This window comes from Leptidea sinapis, chromosome 11 (genome assembly GCF_905404315.1).
Source record: "Leptidea sinapis chromosome 11, ilLepSina1.1, whole genome shotgun sequence".
Classification (NCBI taxonomy): Eukaryota; Metazoa; Arthropoda; class Insecta; order Lepidoptera; family Pieridae; genus Leptidea; species Leptidea sinapis.
This window is the reverse complement of record NC_066275.1, coordinates 7,600,885-7,619,696: the sequence shown is the minus strand read 5'-3', so window position 1 is coordinate 7,619,696 and position 18,812 is coordinate 7,600,885. Positions and strand designations below refer to the sequence as shown.

The window sequence follows — 18,812 nt, the reverse complement described above, 5'->3', positions numbered from 1 at the left end:
TGAAAACATCGAAAAAAAGCGTGAGATTGACAGTTAACCTCTATTTTGAGTAATGCAGGTTCACTTACACAAAGTGACATACAAATCACGAGTGTAAGACGTAACTTGTCACGCACACTAAAGTAATAAACCTGGCCTGTTTTCATGGGTTGTCTAGCAGCATCCATCCAGACAAATAAATTATCTAAGGAGGTAATATTATGGACTTAGAATACACTAGCGTATTGATAACTTGACAGCCCAATAATGCGGAACCAATATTGATTTGTCAATGTTAGCTAGTTTAATATTCAAAAATATATTTTTTTCTCTCTTCTCTTTTTGTTGTATTTTTGTTAAACACAAAGTCTTTCTAAATTCTTTAAAAAGTAAAACTCTAACGATTTGGCTCGGTGTCGCCGCCATGAGATGTCGTCACCAGTTTAATTTAACTGCCTAAAATCTACAAAATTAAACATTCATATTTGATATATTATAATATTATGTTGACCTTTGTACTGAAAGCTATCACTACCTGGACTTTCCATTGTGATTTGAAAAAACTCAAATGCGTTATCTTAGAATTAGATTAATAAAAGTGCGTGTTATTGCTACAAATGATTAGCGTACACTACGCGAGTTAACTACAGCTCTCCTCAACTTGTGTTACAAAGAATCAAGGTGAGAGGTCTTCTCTAGTGCGTAGTAGGTACGTATTACCTCAACGATCATAGAGTGCAATTATCACCGTAAGAAAACAAAAGTGGCCATTCTAATTTACCATTTACGTGTTTGACCATTTAGTTGTTGTTCTTTATTTTTAAGCACGCAATTAATGACGTAACATCGTAAGTAATCGGCATAATGGATGATAGTTTTTCTCTTAAATGTTTTTTTTGTGTCGGCATCTGCGTATAGAATACAGATAGTTTACATTTATAGTGTGAAGTTAATAATTATCTATAGGTACAACATTAAAAAAGTCGTAAAAATAAAAATTGTACATTTTTTTTAAATTAATTTTGCTGTCTTTCTACTTATAATACAGAAGCTAATTTTTGTCTGTTTTACTGTATACCTACAGGGTAGGTAATAGGTATGTTACAGCTACGTAAAAGTGGGGGGTTGTAATGGGAACATGATTCTGAATATATTGAAACTGAAAATTTCCAAAATAAAAAATTACATGACCTAATTTTAATTTGTTTTAGAATTATAATGCATTCCATTTTTTATCATATCTATCAAATAATCTCTATTTTAATTAGTCCTTAAAATGAAAAATAAAAAAACCAGAAAATATTATTCGCCGCAACAGCTGACAACGATAGAAACGTTGTAGACAAGTGACATTGACATTTATTACGTTGACAGATGTTAATAATATACATTATTATTAAATTATTTTCGTAGAGCGACAAAATGAACTTTAATATTTTTGCTGCTTAATAGCGTCCACGCGACCGACGCTGCTGATGAATAATATTATTTAAAATTACATTTCATACAACTTTACCACCCGCGTACATATGTTCAAAAATTCAAAATAGAAGACATCGCGAATGTGTAGTAAAGAGATGTTGATATTTAAAACAGAATTTCCTAACTTCCATTGACTTAGAGAATGAACTGGGGAACAATCGCACAAAAATCGGCTCTCTAAAAAGGAGTAAAGTGACGTTGGGCTTCGGATAGAGTTTTAAAAACCCACGGCTTTAAAAAACCAAAACTCGGTGGTACCTATATTAAATTTGTGTGACGTAGATCAACTACATCTATCTCAAAGTAAATATAAATTTGTCATTATGTAATATGAAATTTTAAAATCTGAAAACTTAAAAATCTGGCATTGATATCTGACACGTATACATTGCGTATAAAGATAAAAAAAAACTGGAGAACTTAGTCTTCCGGCTGATGATGATGATAATACATTGCGTCTCTTTTAGCCTATTAACAAAGTTTGACCTTCACAAGTCCAGCGTAGCGAAACTCTCTAATAAAAAAGCGATTCACTCGATTGTTTGAAACGTGCAGTCATTGATAGATTGACAGACGACGGCTATAATCTTGTAAAATTGATCTGAAATCCACTACGTTGCAACTGCTCGCTTTCAAACTTAGCCGGATTATACTTCGTCGCCAATCGCGATACTGTAATTACTACTATTTCGAACTTATGTCAAATCACTGCATTTTCAATTATTACTTAGGCAGTTCCGCCTCTTATGTAGTATTTACATTCTCTTTGACAAGTCATACACAAAAATTACAGCGCACAATCAAACGAAGCAAGTACCGTTTTCATTCTTTATCTCATTTTATCTTTACAAAATGATTACAAAGCGAGCAACTTCAGGGCTGTTTTACGTAACACACGCTTAAATTTGTATTTATAATATTAATGTGATCGAGATAACAAAGGTCTGTTACAATGAACATTTTGAGAACATATTAAATCGCCTACAGCGTACCACTCATTGTTAACACAGTAAGTATATTGAGAAACAAGATGTCCGCCCACGCCGGCTGTGTTATATTTTAAAACATGTAAACCACAGATAAGAGTAACGATTTTTTTTTACGATTGCGAGTCTCGTGTCAAACTTCTTCTGTCTCAGAGCGCCATTTAATTCCGAGCGAGTGGTAGTGAGTAGTAGGTAGATCAAGAATCAAAAGTATTCGACAAGAATTTTGAAAAGATAAATGCATTTTTCAAATAGAAATCGATTGGGGAAGTACTTTTGTACTGGTGTGACAAACGGGACGCAAGTGCGTCCCTTATTATGACCAAACTACAAATATCGATATATACAGGATGTCCCAGAACGAAACGATAACCTGGGATCTGGAATCTCTAATGACTAGGTAGTAAAAAAAAAAGTTCTACACAGAGTAGTACTCGAGTACCATTTTTTTTTTAATTTGATTGAAAAATTTAAAATATATTTAGTACCCGGAGTGACATTTTTCGGCATTATGACTAGAGTTATGAAAGTTTTTTAAGGTATTAATGCCGTCGCGGCCTCGCAATAAGCCAAAATAGTTGATGGGAAATCATACAAATCGGAAACAGATATTGTTAAAAGAAAACTAAGTAAATATCATCGTTAAATATACGTCTACAATAGTCATATACGTCACTCTGTGTAATTCGTTATGAGACATCTATACTATCTAGCGATAAATCGAAATTTAGAGCTCCTCCGCTTTATACTGTAAAGGGGCGTCCCTAGACAGTATTGTTATTTTTTTTAGTAAGAGTAGTCAAAGGGATAGTAGATTAATCTAAAGCACATGTGCACTCTTAAGCAACGCATGACAACAGGCCAGATTTGTAACGACTTTTTTTATTTTTATGGAATAGGAGGACAAACGAGCGTACGGGTCACCTGGTGTTATATGATCACCGCCACCCACAATCTCTTGCAACACCAGAGGAATCACAGGAGCGTTGCCGGCCTTTAAGGAAGGAGTATGCGCTTTTTTTTGAAGATACCCATATCGTATCGTTGCGGAAACACCGCATAAGGAAGCTCATTCCACAGCTTTGTATTACGTGGAAGAAAGCTCCTTTAAAACCACACTGGAGGACCGCCACACATCCAGATGGTGGGGATGATATCCTTACTTATAAATTGTTTTAGTATGCGTGCGTTGCTGTAAATAGAGGCTGACTGTTGTTGCTGTTTGTCGACCTGTTCACTCACAGCTGGGACAGTCTATCTAGACGTATAAATTATCTAAGTTGTATATATATTATAAGGTTTATAATAAAACATCACATAGTTTCTGGAGTCACCAGCATGTGGCTCAATCTGCCATATAAGTAGCTAATCTGCTCTGTATATTATACTACAAAGCTGTGGAATGAGCTTCCTTGTCCAGTGTTTCTGAGACGACATGGGTACCTTCAAAAAAATCGCGTACACCTTCCTTAAAGGCAGGCAACGCTCTTGTGATTCCACTGTTGCTGCAAGAGAATGTGGGCGGCGGTGATCACTTAACAACAAGTTGCCCGTACGCTCGTTTGTCCTTCTTTTCCATAAAAAAACAAAATATTAGTAGTCTTAATATTGAAGAACTGCCACAAATTCTCAATTAAGTATAGTTATGTAAAATTAAACGCGTAAGAAACTTCAGACAAGCCACAAATACTAAATTACGTTTTAATAAGGTATCGAAGTTTCTAATTTACTAGTGTTCATAATATAATATAGGAAATTTTGCGTAAGGATTTTCGTTTCGCCATTAAATCTATCAATTTAAGTAATAGCTGATATTGAACAACACGTTCAGGCGTATTCCTTGAAAATAGAGGTTTGACTCGACTGTGATACACGTCATATTATGTATTGGTGTCATTTTGGAGAAAAATTAATATAATCTTCTTTGATAAGTATTTTCTTAGCTAGCTAACACAAATTACAGTCTAGATCTTTCATATTTTTTTATGGAAGAGGAGGAACGAGCTGTCACCTAATGGTTTTTACCAGGGAGGCTGTTTTGCACAGGATGCCGGCCAGATTATGGGCAGCACAATGGTGCCTATTTCTGCTGTGAAGCAGTAATATGTCAGCATTATTGTGAAATCACTGGGCAAATGAGACTTAACATCTTATATCTCAAGGTGACGAGCGCAGTTGTAGTGCCACTCAGATTTTTTGGGTTTTTCAAGAATCAGGGCATTTGTAATGGGCATGGCGTATCAATTACCATCAGCTGAACGTCATGCTCGTCTCGTCCCTTATTATCATAAAAAAAAAAAACAGAGGAATCACAGGAGCGTTGCCGTTGTAGCCGTTGTAGTGTGTTGCCTATACTTATGTGTCAATTCAAGGTTTGTGAAAATTTTAAGCGGCATTGCAATGCACTGTACATAATATGATTCGGCAAGCAATAAGTTTCATAACTATTAAGTAAAACGTCTAATCTTGTTGCGAGTTTCTTTAACCGTCGCTATATCGGCTGGAGGATCACGCATGCATCAATACCAAAAGGTAGTGTATTCTATTCTGAAAGCACCTGAGATAACCATTACGTACAGTGGTGGATTTACAATAGGGGCAGTTGGGGCAAGTGCCCAGGGCGGCAAATTTTTTAGGGCGGCAAAATTTTGAAAGTGAAAAAATTTTTTTTTAGTCTTATCAGGATTGCTCAATATACTTAATTAATTCTGGTAATTAATAATTTTTGGTTAAATTGATAATTCAAAAAAATAAATTTATCCATTATTTGTAAATTCATGTTTATAGAATATATAGGTAACATATAATAAAGTTTCTGCAATAAATTAGTTATTTTAGTTTTCAAAAATAAAATATATAAACTATAAGTTTAAGAAAAATTCCAGTATTGGGGCGAATTTTTTTTCCAGTGCCCAGGGGTGCCATTAAGTTTAAATCCGGCTCTGATTACGTAATAGTTATTTATGCAACTGTTGTGTAATAAGGGGTATTAAAACTCGAATGTGGATTTAATGAATATGAAATTGGATGATAATAGTATCACATGAGTGTTTTAATACCTAATTATCAACAGTTGCATACAAGACTTTATATACACTCAGGATATGAATCCTCTGAAAGATTCTGGAACTGGAATTCTGTTAGCTTACTTACCTAATATCATTCATTACTGATTATAAACAAATAAACTAAGTATTAATGAAACAATTATTTATTTTAGTAGTAATTTACATTTTGTATAGTGCAATAATTAAAATTCACTCGAATATAATGTTCTTTTGCAGCGTTTAAAATGAAACGCTCACTTTTTGTAAACAAAACAATAAAAATATAGAAGAAAAATGGCAGGGATTCGAATAACCTACTTTTTTTACGGCGTGCGTGGAGAGTGGAAAGCGCGTAAACGAAAATGTTATTTTTTTTTAAATTCATACAGATACCACGCATCGAGCAATAAGAATGTGGCTGTATGTTGAAACTCTTTGCGCATGAAGGGATAAAAAAAAACATAGGAGTGTTGTTATGAAATTCAGTACAACATTACAACACTCTTTTGGATGATGTAATGGTTATTAGAACATTAGGTGTTTTAATGTTGGCAATAAGCTAACTGTTTCAGAATCTTTAATAGAGGATTTAAAGCATGGGTGTAGATAAAAGGTACTTACCAAGCTTACAGCCGGGTCTCGGCGAGGGGAAGCCCCGCACGAAATCAATGCACTTGACTCCAAACAGGCGGTAGAAGTAATCATCGTCTGGGATCAAGATCTCGTTACAATATGGATGTTTCAGATGCAATGGTCGCTTGCAGCATTCTTCGGGGTCGTTGCGGTTCACAGGATCTATAGATTAAATTTTAAATTTCATTAATTAAATGTATTCAAGTATATTAGATTCACTTCTAATCTTACACTAATCATTAATTAATAATTCTAAACATTTATATTATTTTAGTTGTCACTAGCATTAAACTAGGCCGGGCCTGTATTTTAAGAGATTAAACTAGTAGATGAAAATATATTGCATTTTTTAGATGTTACACTCACTACGAGTACTCACTCGAGACGGATTTCTTTTCAAATTATTTCAAATTTGGCTAAGGGTCCCACCATCTGGATGTGTGGCGGTCCTCCACAGTGCGGTTTTCAAGGAGCTTTCTTCCAACTACTACAAAGCTGTGGAATGAACTTCCTTGTGCGGTGTTTCCGGGACGATACGACATGGGTACCTTCAAAAAAAGCGCGTACACCTTCCTTAAAGGCCGGCAACGCTCCTGTGATTCCTCTGGCGTTGCAAGAGATTGTGGGTGGCGGTGATCACTTAACAATAGGTGACCTGTACGCTCGTTTGTCCTCCTATTCCATAAAAAAAAGGGTTAGGACTTGAAAAAGCAACAATATTGTAAAGCCGGCAACGCTCTGGGGGATAAATTAGCTCACGTGTCACCTGATTTTGTGATCATCGAAGAAACGCCAGAGGAATAAGTAATATAGGAGAACTTTTTCACGTTTTTTTCTAACTCCAAGTATTTCTTGTTGAAGCGTTTGAAACAGGGACGAATCCATGTCAAATTAGTGATATCAACAGAGAAGATGTCGTAAGTATTGTAACGGTACTTTTGATTGGTGTTTTTGAAGTTTTGTCTAACATTAAACTATTTTCACAAAGTTGGCGTTTATCCTATTATCAACACACGGTTATTACAATAATAGAAATGGTAGTACATGATTAGCGGAATACAGAGTGCAGTAGAAATCTGTGTTGAGAGTCCCGTGTCCGAAATAAGAATGAAGGAAATGAGGAGTATCATATGAATAAAGATATAATTTTATTAGTTCCTCATCACCCATCAAAAAGTGAGCATAAGGCCGATTTGGTAACTTTAAATTGTAATTACCAAGCGGAGTTCCAGTGAGTGTATAGTCGTGGTCCATGAACTGTCCCCAGGCAATGACCATGACAGTACCGGCGTGGTCGTGGAAGCCATCATCAGGATGCATGGTGCGGGAGACAACCCTGGAGAGCGGTAGATCCCGGCCAGAATGGGCGATTCGAGGAGCATTTATGCCATCCGCAAACAAAGGGCCGATTAGCCTACAAGAATTGAAAAAGATAAATAAAATGTTTATGATTAAATAAATACGAACCAAAATTTATATAATTTACCCAAATTCAAACACCAGAAGAGTAGGCAAGAAACTGATCATCATTGTTGGTGATGATCAGTTTCTTGCCTACTCTAAAATTAAATATCTCAAATGACTTTGAAATAGAAATAAATCATTGTTGGTGATTTCTATTTCAAAGTCATATGAGATATTTAATATTTCTATTTGAGTTTGAGCCAATCTTGTCATCCCCTAGATAATATATATTTAAAAATATTAGACATATATATTTTGGAACATAATTATGTTTATTTAATTTATTGATAGTCATTACAGAATGTTGGCGCTTATGAGGGAGCTTCTAGCCCTAGAACGTGTTTAATTAATGACATTCCATAAAATTGTAAAGACATTCCACCCGCAAGTTTTTTTTTATTATGAACAGAACAGTTCAAGAAGTTAGATACGAAGATCAAGGAATGGGTGAATAATAAATTTTAAATCGGCAATAAACTATTTCTTGGTATGTCACTTTCACTCTTCAATTTTGATGTACAGTGCCAAAAAGTTATCACCACAGTCAGACACATTTTGAATGAAATGAATTAAGTATTTACTAACTGTTACCCGCGACTTTATCCACATTTACCAGTGCAAACATTTTAGTGTAATAATTATGTGAAAAATGTTTACCGTTGGAATGGAGCCATAGTAGCGCCCCATGTCGGATGTCGTAGGTTGTTGCAGAGTCCGTCAAGTCGGCGATACTTCCCGGCGCGACACTCCACGTGAGAGAACACTGGGGGGCACACCTCCCGGATCAGGGTCCGTGACGTGTCAATCAGAGGCAAACCCTTTTCTATTTCCTCATACGTTAGTCCATAGCTGTTGAAATAAGAGACATTTAAAATCACAGGTTTTAAAAACCAGTAGGAGGCTCCTTTGCACATAAGCAGTATAAGTTTAGTATCTGATTAATAAAGTTGACCTAGGTCATACAAATTAAATATTTCACTGAGTGTTGGTATTTCAAAGCCATAGTGGGAGTACATTTAAAGCCATAGTGAGAGCCATACCAGTGGGAGGCTTCTTTGCACAATATGCCGGCTAGGTTATGGGTACCACAACGGCGCCTATTCCTGCCGTGAAGCAGTAATATGTAAACATTACTGTGTTTCGGTCAGAAGGGCGCCGTAGCTAGTGAAATTACTGGGCAAATGAGACTTAGCATCTTATGTCCCAAGGTGACGAGCGCAATTGAAGTGCCGCTCAGAATTTTTAGGTTTTCTCAAGAATCCTGAGCGGCACTGCATTATATTGGGTAGGGCGTATCAATTACCATCAGCTAAACATCCTGCTCGTCTCGTCCCTTATTTTCAAAAAAAAGCGTTGCTATATCCCACATTCTATAACTAAATGCATATAGTTCACACGGTCCGCTTACAGTGAAGTACTGTCTCGCCTTACTGAGTACACACTCTCTCGATCTCGCATTGAGGGGATAGGACAAAGGGAGACTTCTTAGTGGTGTCATGTGTCTTCTTGGGGTTGAATTGGACTACATTTTGTCGGCCCCATTCCGAGACTTTGCAAAGCATTGTCTCGATTTCAGCCACAAGTTTTCTCCGGTTCTGGTCGACGCTTTCCCGGGACATGTTATCACGGCTGGTGTAGGAGGCATACCCTGTGCTGTCGTCTGCATAAAATGAATACTGCTGATTCGCAGATTTGAAAAGAGCGACATCTCAATTCAATTTCGTAATATGCAACGTCGTATTCGGGTTGAGCAGATTATCAACTGTAAAGTAGAACCTATAGATGAAGGCACAACCTGATATTTGAACAAGAGATACCTAGATTTACGATCCATGCGTCACTCGAACGGTTGGCTCATTTGGTAATAGCGCTCAGACGGAACCCGAGAGGCGCGGATTCGAGTCCCGCATCGTTCATGAATTTTGGTTATAAATTTAATTTGTATAATTAATTCCAGAAGTAAGGGTTATCACTTTAAACTATCAAATTGTTCAGAATTTTGTGTTCAATCTTGAGCGGCACTGCATTGTAATGGACAAAATCACTTACCACATGATAAAATGCTTGTCTCGTCTCTTTTTCTCATGAAAATCAAAAAGCGTTTTAAATATATTTTCGTAATAGAAATATAATTTAATAATATAATTTCGTCATAAATATGCCCTCCGAACACTTCCATTACAAATGTATCTATCCTAATCATCAGCCGGAAGATGTCCACTGCTGGACAAAGGCCTCCCAAAAAGATCTCCTCGACCAGATTGTCGGTCCATCTGGTGGGGGTCTACCAACACTGCGACTTCCAGTACGTGGTCGCCACTCGAGGACTGTACTGCCCCACCGGCCATCCGTCCGTCGAGCTAAGTTCCCTGTCCACTGCCACTTTAGTTTCGCAATCATTTGAGCTATGTCAGTGACTTTGGGTCTCTTAATATCTAAAAACCTATATTCGATCTATAAATGATTGTAGCTATAAACTTTTTATATTTTTTTTATAATAATAAGGAACGAGCTTCAGCTGATGGTAATTGATACGCCATGCCCATTACAATGCAGTGCCGCTCTGGATTCTCAAAAAACCCAAAAATTCTGAGCGGCACGACAATTGCGCTCCTCACCTTGAGACATAAGATGTTAAGCCTCATTTGCCCAGTAATTTCACTAGCTACGGCGCCCTTCAGACCGAAACACAATAATGCTTACACATTACTGCTTCACGGCAGAAATAGGTGCCGTTTTGGTACCAATAATCTAGCTGCCTTCCTGTGCAAAGGAGCCTCCCACTGTTATTTAATAACATATCGAGGCCTAAAATATGCCATTGCTCCACATATGAGCCATAATATATGTTAGCTAAATAACGGCTGTACTATAAATATGCGAGATAAAAGACTCAAATCGTTTGTAATTATTGATTGTATTTGAAATGTCAAGGTGTACTATGTTCAAGAAGTGAATTTATGTAATAATTCCTACAAATTGTCTCAAACGCAATAATAATTATTGAGTCATATTAATTGCACATTCAAATAATTGATACCTACTTGATTCCATCTCAATTCCATAAATTGCGATATAAAGATTGGATATAACTTAACACTAAACTAATTAATATACTTTATATAAAATTAGTTATTCGCAGTAAATTAACGTTGAAATAGTTAGTGCCTCAATAATTCCTTACGTTTTATTGTGTTTGGAAGATCTCTAGAACGGATCGTAGGAGGTTTTTGGAAGTTTGTTCCAGTCAATCAAAAATTATTATTACTATTATAAAAAACCAGAGATAACACAGGAGCGTTACCGGCCTGTTAGGAAGGTGTACGCAAGAATTTATAGGTAGGTTTTTGTGTTCATACCCAAGTCGTATCAGCCTGGAAACACCACAAAAGGAAGACCATTTCGGAGTTCGGTTGTAAGTGTAAATGTGAATTAGTTTTGTACAAAATTGTAATGCAATTTAATGTTCATTTTTATTAATCATTCGTTTAATATTATTATTAAGAGCGTTCAGCGCGCGTACCGATTATATTTAAATTTATTTTTTTACCATATCGGCTTAGGATACTGATTAAGATGAATATTATCACCATTCCTCATAATAATGAAAGAAAAAACTGATCTCGACCCACCAACCAATTTACAATGTGGAAATATCTCTCTGTAGACTGTTAGACCTCTTATTGAACAAGGAAAGTAAGAAAGCTTCTGCAAGTTCTATTGGAGTCTTAAATTAGATTAAAGAATAGTCAGAGATAAGGTATAGTCAGAAATTTATATCACTGCATTTTTAAAGAGTCTGTATTTTGGATATAATAAAATTTAAATCGAGCCACTTAACAATTAAACCGGAAAGAATAAACGAAATCTTTCTGTGTTCTGTGGATGATATTAAAATAACTATCGACTTCGTTTATACTCGATTATATAATCTATGAAAATAACACAATAGGCGAAAAAACTAAGCGAATGGATTAATATCATATTAAAACACATTATTGAAGTGACATTGTGATTAAAAATCGAAATATTGTACTTAATTATGAAATAACTTAAAAGGGTGATTAGATAAATTATTACGTTGCAACCGAATGCTCTGCTCGAGGTCAATGACATACAAGCTATTTGGTTCAAGGTTGTTATTATCACGAAAAGTTATCTTTATCCTCCGCTTTTCTTAGACTTTCTACTATAAAAATAATTTATATAAACAAAATATTATGATAAGACTTCTTTGAATAATTTGACATGACATAAAAATGTTAAAGTTAATTCAGACAAACCTCATTGTAAACAAGTTTGCACCTATATATTTAAGTGCTACGGAGTGATAAGTCTAATAATATAATTATAAATCGACTTTACAATTAAATACTAATGTATTGTAATCTCTTAATTCCTCTCAATTCAATCAGCAGCCGCTAAACAGGTTCTGTGTTGAAACAATTGATCTGTGGTATCCAGACACGAGACCCAGATATGTCAATCAACGGAACGCTAGACAGTAGACAGTTCGCCCATGATTCGGCCTCAGTGATGATATGTACAACGCAATTGCACCTATATTAAATGATACACGAATCTGTTCTGAACATAATAGACCTTGGCGTTAGATTTATGATTCTGATGAAACAAACTGTTGGCAATGGAAGAGTTTGTTATGAAAACTGTGGCGTAAGTGATTAGTAGAATAAACAACTACGGAAAGCTGTTTACGTCAACGCAATAAACTTGTTTTTTAATTAGTGAGCAGGCGCTAGTGAATGAGAGAGCAGTATTACCGACATTGTCTTCTCGCTCGTACTTACGTGCCTACACAGATCGGTGGGATACACCGTGGTAAAGTAATTTACTATTCAGATCAGATTCGGACATAGCTACAGTTCTTTCTAAAATTCTGAGAAGTATACATACATTATCGCTCGTCAGCTTAAAAATTAAGATACTACGCCGGTACTAATCTAGCCGCTATCGATTACAAAGGAGTCGACTAGTATCCATTCGCGCAATGTTTTTTTTTAAATTCCTACAGGGCATTGACGACAATAGAAATAGCTTGTACAAACAGTTTCCGTCTCAAGTCGTGACTTGTGTTTGATCCACGCTTGGTTCGGACAAATGACAAACAAATGTGCGGATCTATCTGTGAATCAACATTAAACCTTGAGCTAACATTTCACACTATATCAATTATCCTTTTCTAGGACAATAGAACCAATCTATCTTATGAACATGGCCACTGTGATATTTGTTAAATGCCAGACGAATGATTGTGTCACTTTCTGAATCATATTTTACGTGTAGTAAGAAGCTTAATTTGACTAGAAATATATGCATTGCAAGAAGAGCGAGAAAAAAGAACGCTTATTCTAAATCCAACATCAACGCAATTACATCCAGTTTTCAAAGGATCCACCGTTTCTTTTATGTTTCCAAAAGTTCATGAGTTCGTTTGTCCTTATTCCCAAAATAATATTGTTTTCAAGGTAAAAAAATATCAGAATCAAACGTGATACGGCACACAAAAGAAGATTCCTTCCGCTTCTTATTTCTGGTGAAAACACAGGTTTTATCGTTGGAACAGCCTTTTTAGCTGTAGATCTAGTAGTCTTGCGGCGTGATACTACAAAGTGTTCGCGTAAAAACGATACTTACCGAAGAAAGGTGAGGCATGGGGGAGTTATTACAATGCCTATATGAAAGAACGGGATGGCTTATGAGCTTTAAATGCTCAGATTGCGAAATCACACAATAATGCGTATACGTAAAATTAAGTATAATTGCACCTTTTTATGTACCTACTGTTGTACGAAGTGCTGACTACGTAATATTACGTTTATTGGCACATTTTGATATATTTCTATAGGTAGTGCTGACTACGTAATATTGGGTAGTTGATCATTTGTATGGTGGCCACCGATAACGGTTCGTTGATCCTCATCGGCATTCAATGGAATTTGTAAATAGTCTTGGCTACTGTATAAATAGGGTCTAAACAGCTCACAATTAATGTCAAAATAATAAAGGTTTAACTTACGTGCGCGCTAAGTTGACAGAAATATCTAGAATAAGTTCACCCACACTGGCGAAATGTTCAGCGTGCCAATCGCCTTTTGGCTGGGAGACCACTGCAAAGTAAAATAAGTATTATTCTTATATCTTTAAAGGTCAAGTTTGTAAGGCTTTTAATTCTATTATTTTAATAGTTTTCAATAATGTAATAAAAGTCACAATTAACACAGAAATTCTATGGGAAATATAAACACTTAAATATATAATAATTCCAAACTAAAATTATATTACAAATGTTAAACGGCAGATAAGATGCTGACAACATTGCCACTTTGAATTGCCAAACTTATTTTTGACAGAAGAATGTGCCAGATCTGTCAAAGGTCACCTGGTAAATTTGAAAGCCTCCTGGACAACTTTAGTGATGGTTCAAAAATATAGGATTTCATTTGATCAAGATGGATCAAGAAGCTCAGAGATCCGTATAACTAGGGCTCTGTTTTCAAGTTTGGAGTGTTCTGTATAATCATTATCATCATCGGCCGGAAGACGTCCACTGCTGGAAAAAGGCCTCCCCCAAAGATCTTCACGACGATCGATACTGCACTGCCCTCATCCAACGTATTCCAGCGATCTTGACCAAATCGTTGCGGTCGGTCCATCTCGTGAGGAACCTAACAACACTATATCTGTATGTATCGGAATACATTTTCCTTAAGATCGCGTAAATTAAACAAAATTTTATTGAAGTATACTGGTTTAACAATGTTGAGCTAATGACATCATTGCCAATACTCTAAATAAATAAAACAAAACTTATGATTTTACTAGTGGACCCGACAGACGTTGTCCTGTACACACGTCTTAAATTTGAAAAGTCGGTCCAGCCGTTAGGAGGAGTTCACTAACATACGCATGAGCAGGAGAATTATATAATATGGACGGAATTGAGAATCTAAACCAATCTCAAATTCACTGAAACAAACAAAAAAATCATCAAAATCGGTCCAGCCGTTTAGGAGGTAGTTCAATTGTGAATCTAAACCATCCTCGAATCCACCTGAAGACACACAGAAAGTTTCAACAAAATCGGTCCAGCCGTCTAAGAGGAGTTCAGTGACATACACACGCACACAAGAAATATATATATTAAGATTGTTGTGTCTACTTAGAGTCTTTCTTACTTTTAATGTTGTGAAATATATTAATAACGATATAAAATGTCGAAAATAATTAAAGAACCATTATTATGTCTGTTTTGTTGTTTTGTTCTTGCTTTTTATTGATCAAGTCCACATAAACTACAAACATTGTTAAGATATAAAAAGTCGATTACTATAAATCATTTTGAAACATTTAATGATTACCGACATTTACCTATAATGTTATTAGGTCAGTGCTTGTGTTGAAAAATTCATAATTTCGCAAATATTTACAGTAAATTTACATTAACCCCCTTATTCATAATGGTCCGCTAACTTTAAACAGCCGCTAAGGAGTGTTTTTACTCATTCTGACTTAGGTCAATAGAAGAAGACAGAGTGAGAGTTAGCAATGCTTTAAGTTAGCAGATTATTATGAATAAGGGGGTTAATGGTTAATTAGGTAAGCACAGAATCTTTGGAAGGTTTTTCTTTGAAAATAGAATGCACAATACAAAAATTAATATAATTAATAAAAATACTTACATATTCGTGTTCTTGCGTCTAAGTAGGCTTGGTTGATCGCGTCATATGTGATGCAAGTATGTTTACCTTCGTAGGCACTGAAACAAAAAAAATATATTTAAAAAAACATCTTTACTATGGCATATATCTTAATCATAGTTTTGTAATATTGAAGAGAAATATTGTGTTATCATATGTTAAATCTACGAAGTGAATCGCTATGCTATCTATATAAAAAAATAGATAAAAAATGTATTTAAAGTAAGACTTCACTCGCAAAGAATGGCGTATTATTTTAATTAGGTAGGTACCTAAACATATAAAGTTGTGAAATTATTGAAATTTAGAAAACCTTATTACGTGGCAGTAATGTTCATAGTCTATGAACGAAAACTCTGCCTAATAACCGCGAAGGCAGAGTTTTGTTTCTGACAATGACATGTTAGGAGAGTGTGCATCAATGGCGTCACTGCATTTTAAGTATGGAGGGTACAGGCAGGGAGAATCATCTGTATATGAAAAAGCGGCCTTCAAAATACATTAAATTATTGGTGGCGGCACAGTAGCATCATCACTCTAATAATACTATCCCTACACGGTTTCTCATAATAACTCTTTAAGGTTATATTTAGTACATTATTTTGTAACAACGTAAGTTGTTGAAATTTTCACTATTTAAGTACTTTAGTCGACAATAAAATAAAATTTGTTAACTTAGTATACTACGATTTGTTTACAATTGCTACATTCACCATAATTCATACCATTCCCAATTCCTACACCAGCGCCATTACGGAAGATTTTTGAACTGTTATTAACTACATAAGCTGGACACTTTTTCAACTTTTCTCCTTTAAGGCGAAGAGTAAGCAGAAAACACGCAAACATGGTGTTTTTAGACAAGTTTTGTGGTGAAAGTATAGCATTTCGAGCTATGAACACTACTTAATCCTGTTACACATATCCTTAAGTCTTATTTGTAGGTTGCTAATGCTTGCTGTTGGTTATAGTTAACACTGCCGAGCCTTTTTGAACTACCACTTTTCTTTGAAGTTAAACAAGTTTTTTGGCATGGCGTGACGCATTTTTTTGGTACTTCTCTCAGCAAAGTTATTCTTATAGCTTGTACTTTTTTGTGTAGGTTCATTTATTCAGATTAGTAGTGAATGACGAGGATTGTAAGCATATAAACTGTTTTCCACGCATTTTGAAAATATTGGCTTTGTTACATTGATGGCGGGCCGGCAGCCGTGAACTCATATCGCTCAAGGTCGCTGGCATTTAGTGTCGCCTTAAGAGACTCTAAATGGTAAGGCACCTACTGACAGTTAAACGTTTTGCTCGCCATGTTTCAGCGTAAAAGAACTAAATAAGCGAACTTGCTGAAAACTGGCAATTTCATTTAATTTACTAAAATACTTATTGAATTGCTGTATGAGATCCTATGTTACTTTTTAACATACAAAAATCAAACATCAAAACTCAATATGTGACAGACATCGTCATAATAATTAATATGCCAACAGACTTAGCATCCGTATTGGAGAATGGCGATTAATATTAATAGTAAAACTGGGTCGTTGAACTTTGACGCCCTTGTTAGAGCCACAAAGTATCTAAAAATCGGAAACAATATGTCTAACCCAGTTCTGCTGTCCTAGTACATATAAAATATTGATTAGTTATTTTGTCTTCATATTTTATTATGATTATATTACTAATTAGCATTTACTACTAAGCAATCAATAAATTGTAGAAATGAAATTGGGTTTGATTGGAATAATAATCTGTTTTGAGATATAAGATAGAACTGAAACTCTATACACAATATGAGTATTAAGTCATAATTGTGTTACGGATATGCATAAAATTTATCATATAAAAATTAAAGAGGTAATTAAATAAATGAACCATATAAATGCCGATGTGGTGCGCACGTTAATGCTATCGGCTTCACGAGCTCGTTTGTGGTAGCGTTGCCGCTCCTTGGCATTCTCAGCACCCCCCGATCCGTCGCTTATGCAGCTGCTACCGTGGCCACCATGAGCGGGGCCGCCGAGGACTGGGGGCCGGGGCCTTATAGTGTCTGTCACGTTTGGGGGGGTTTTTGCAATAATCGCTACGCTTGGCAGGCGCATTGGCGATCGCAGTAGATGGTGTGCTCTTAACGAAAAATGCTCCTGCCCATTCTCAGTTGTTTGTATCCCTTAGTCGCCTCTTACGACACCCACGGGAGGAGATGGGGTGGCACTATTCTGGTGCGACACCACATACACGAGCTATCATGTTAAAATGGGTTGGCCTAGTCCTCATGCCAGCATTAATGAAGTAATCTGCAGGGCTAAATATACCAGCTGTTTTAGAGCCAAATGCCAAATTACCCGCTGCAATGGCAAGATGTCCGGATGGCCTTAGTTCGAGCTTAGCTTCGACAGCCGAAGAACAGCAAGCGTCGCAAACACGTTGATCTTAGTGAGTCAAAGATATTCGATCCAGACCGTGGGGCCCAGAAGCGTGGAGATTGTACAAAGTACTCAATGCGGCTCAAAGGCGGCTCAATGCGCCTCAATAGGGCTATTGGAAACCCAAGCGCTGGAAGCTATTTCGGTCAACGGATCAGCCTAGCTATCCAACGTGGAAATGCTGCCAGTATTTTTGGTACAGTTCCCCGAAACGATAGTTTTAATGTAATGTAATAATAGTATCGTAAATATAGTTAGAAGATTTGTTTTATTTTAAAAAATTCATTAATTGAAAAAGGTCTTGCTCCGCTATTTTTATCGTTTAATTAGATATATTTACAGGCGGCTAGGTGATTCGTAGAACTATTTAATTACGGTTACTAATTATCCTGTTAGGGCTTGAATAGATGCTGTATGGCTATTCTAAAAATGTGTGTAAAACCTACACATGCATATAGAAGATTATTACTATATAGATGGACTTAAGCACTGTAATCATTAATAAGTCTAGACACCGAGCTGTATAGAGTTTTACGTAAATCCTTGGTTGTGGTGGCACATGAGGTGCTGTGTAAGACTTGATTCTTACAAATGAATTATTTTGACTGGTTGATGTAAGAGACGTATAACCGCTATTTTATAAACTACTCTTTCATATTTAAATAAACTTAGATACTAATATTACGATGCCTCGCGATGTATTCAACTCAAAAATCAAGAAATTATGTTTGTTGTCAACTACCGATTTCTTAGGAGAATATGGTGTACTTATAATTTTCAAATGACTTTTTTGCCATAAAGGTTTTAAAAAAAAATAATAAAAAAACAACCTACTTTAAAACAATAGATATAATTTACACTAAAAGTATAATAATAATTGCGTATTTTTATACAATCCAACACGGGAAGCATCAGCTTTCAAACAAAAGTCGAAAGAACTTTCGACTGGAAGAGGTAACACACATAAAAAAATACCATCGAATTGAGAACCTCCTCCTTTTTTGAAGTCGGTTAGTAAAACGAAATTCAGTCGGTGCTGAACTTAAAAAAAACACTTGAAATAAATAAATAGTTTAAGCA

The 18,812-nt window shown here is 35.7% G+C and overlaps 1 protein-coding gene across 1 annotated transcript in view; it reads right to left on the bottom strand.

Annotated features, from left to right (window-relative positions):
• LOC126966840 (peroxidase) overlaps positions 1–18,812 on the bottom strand; it is a 55,259-nt gene that overhangs the window by 12,851 nt on the left and 23,596 nt on the right. Inside the window, exons 3-7 of the mRNA XM_050811102.1 lie at positions 15,292–15,368; positions 13,629–13,719; positions 8,249–8,440; positions 7,345–7,541; positions 6,116–6,289 (exon numbers count right to left, since the gene is read on the bottom strand). Coding sequence (XP_050667059.1) covers positions 6,116–6,289; positions 7,345–7,541; positions 8,249–8,440; positions 13,629–13,719; positions 15,292–15,368 — 731 coding nt within the window. The remainder of the gene's footprint in view (positions 1–6,115; positions 6,290–7,344; positions 7,542–8,248; positions 8,441–13,628; positions 13,720–15,291; positions 15,369–18,812) is intronic.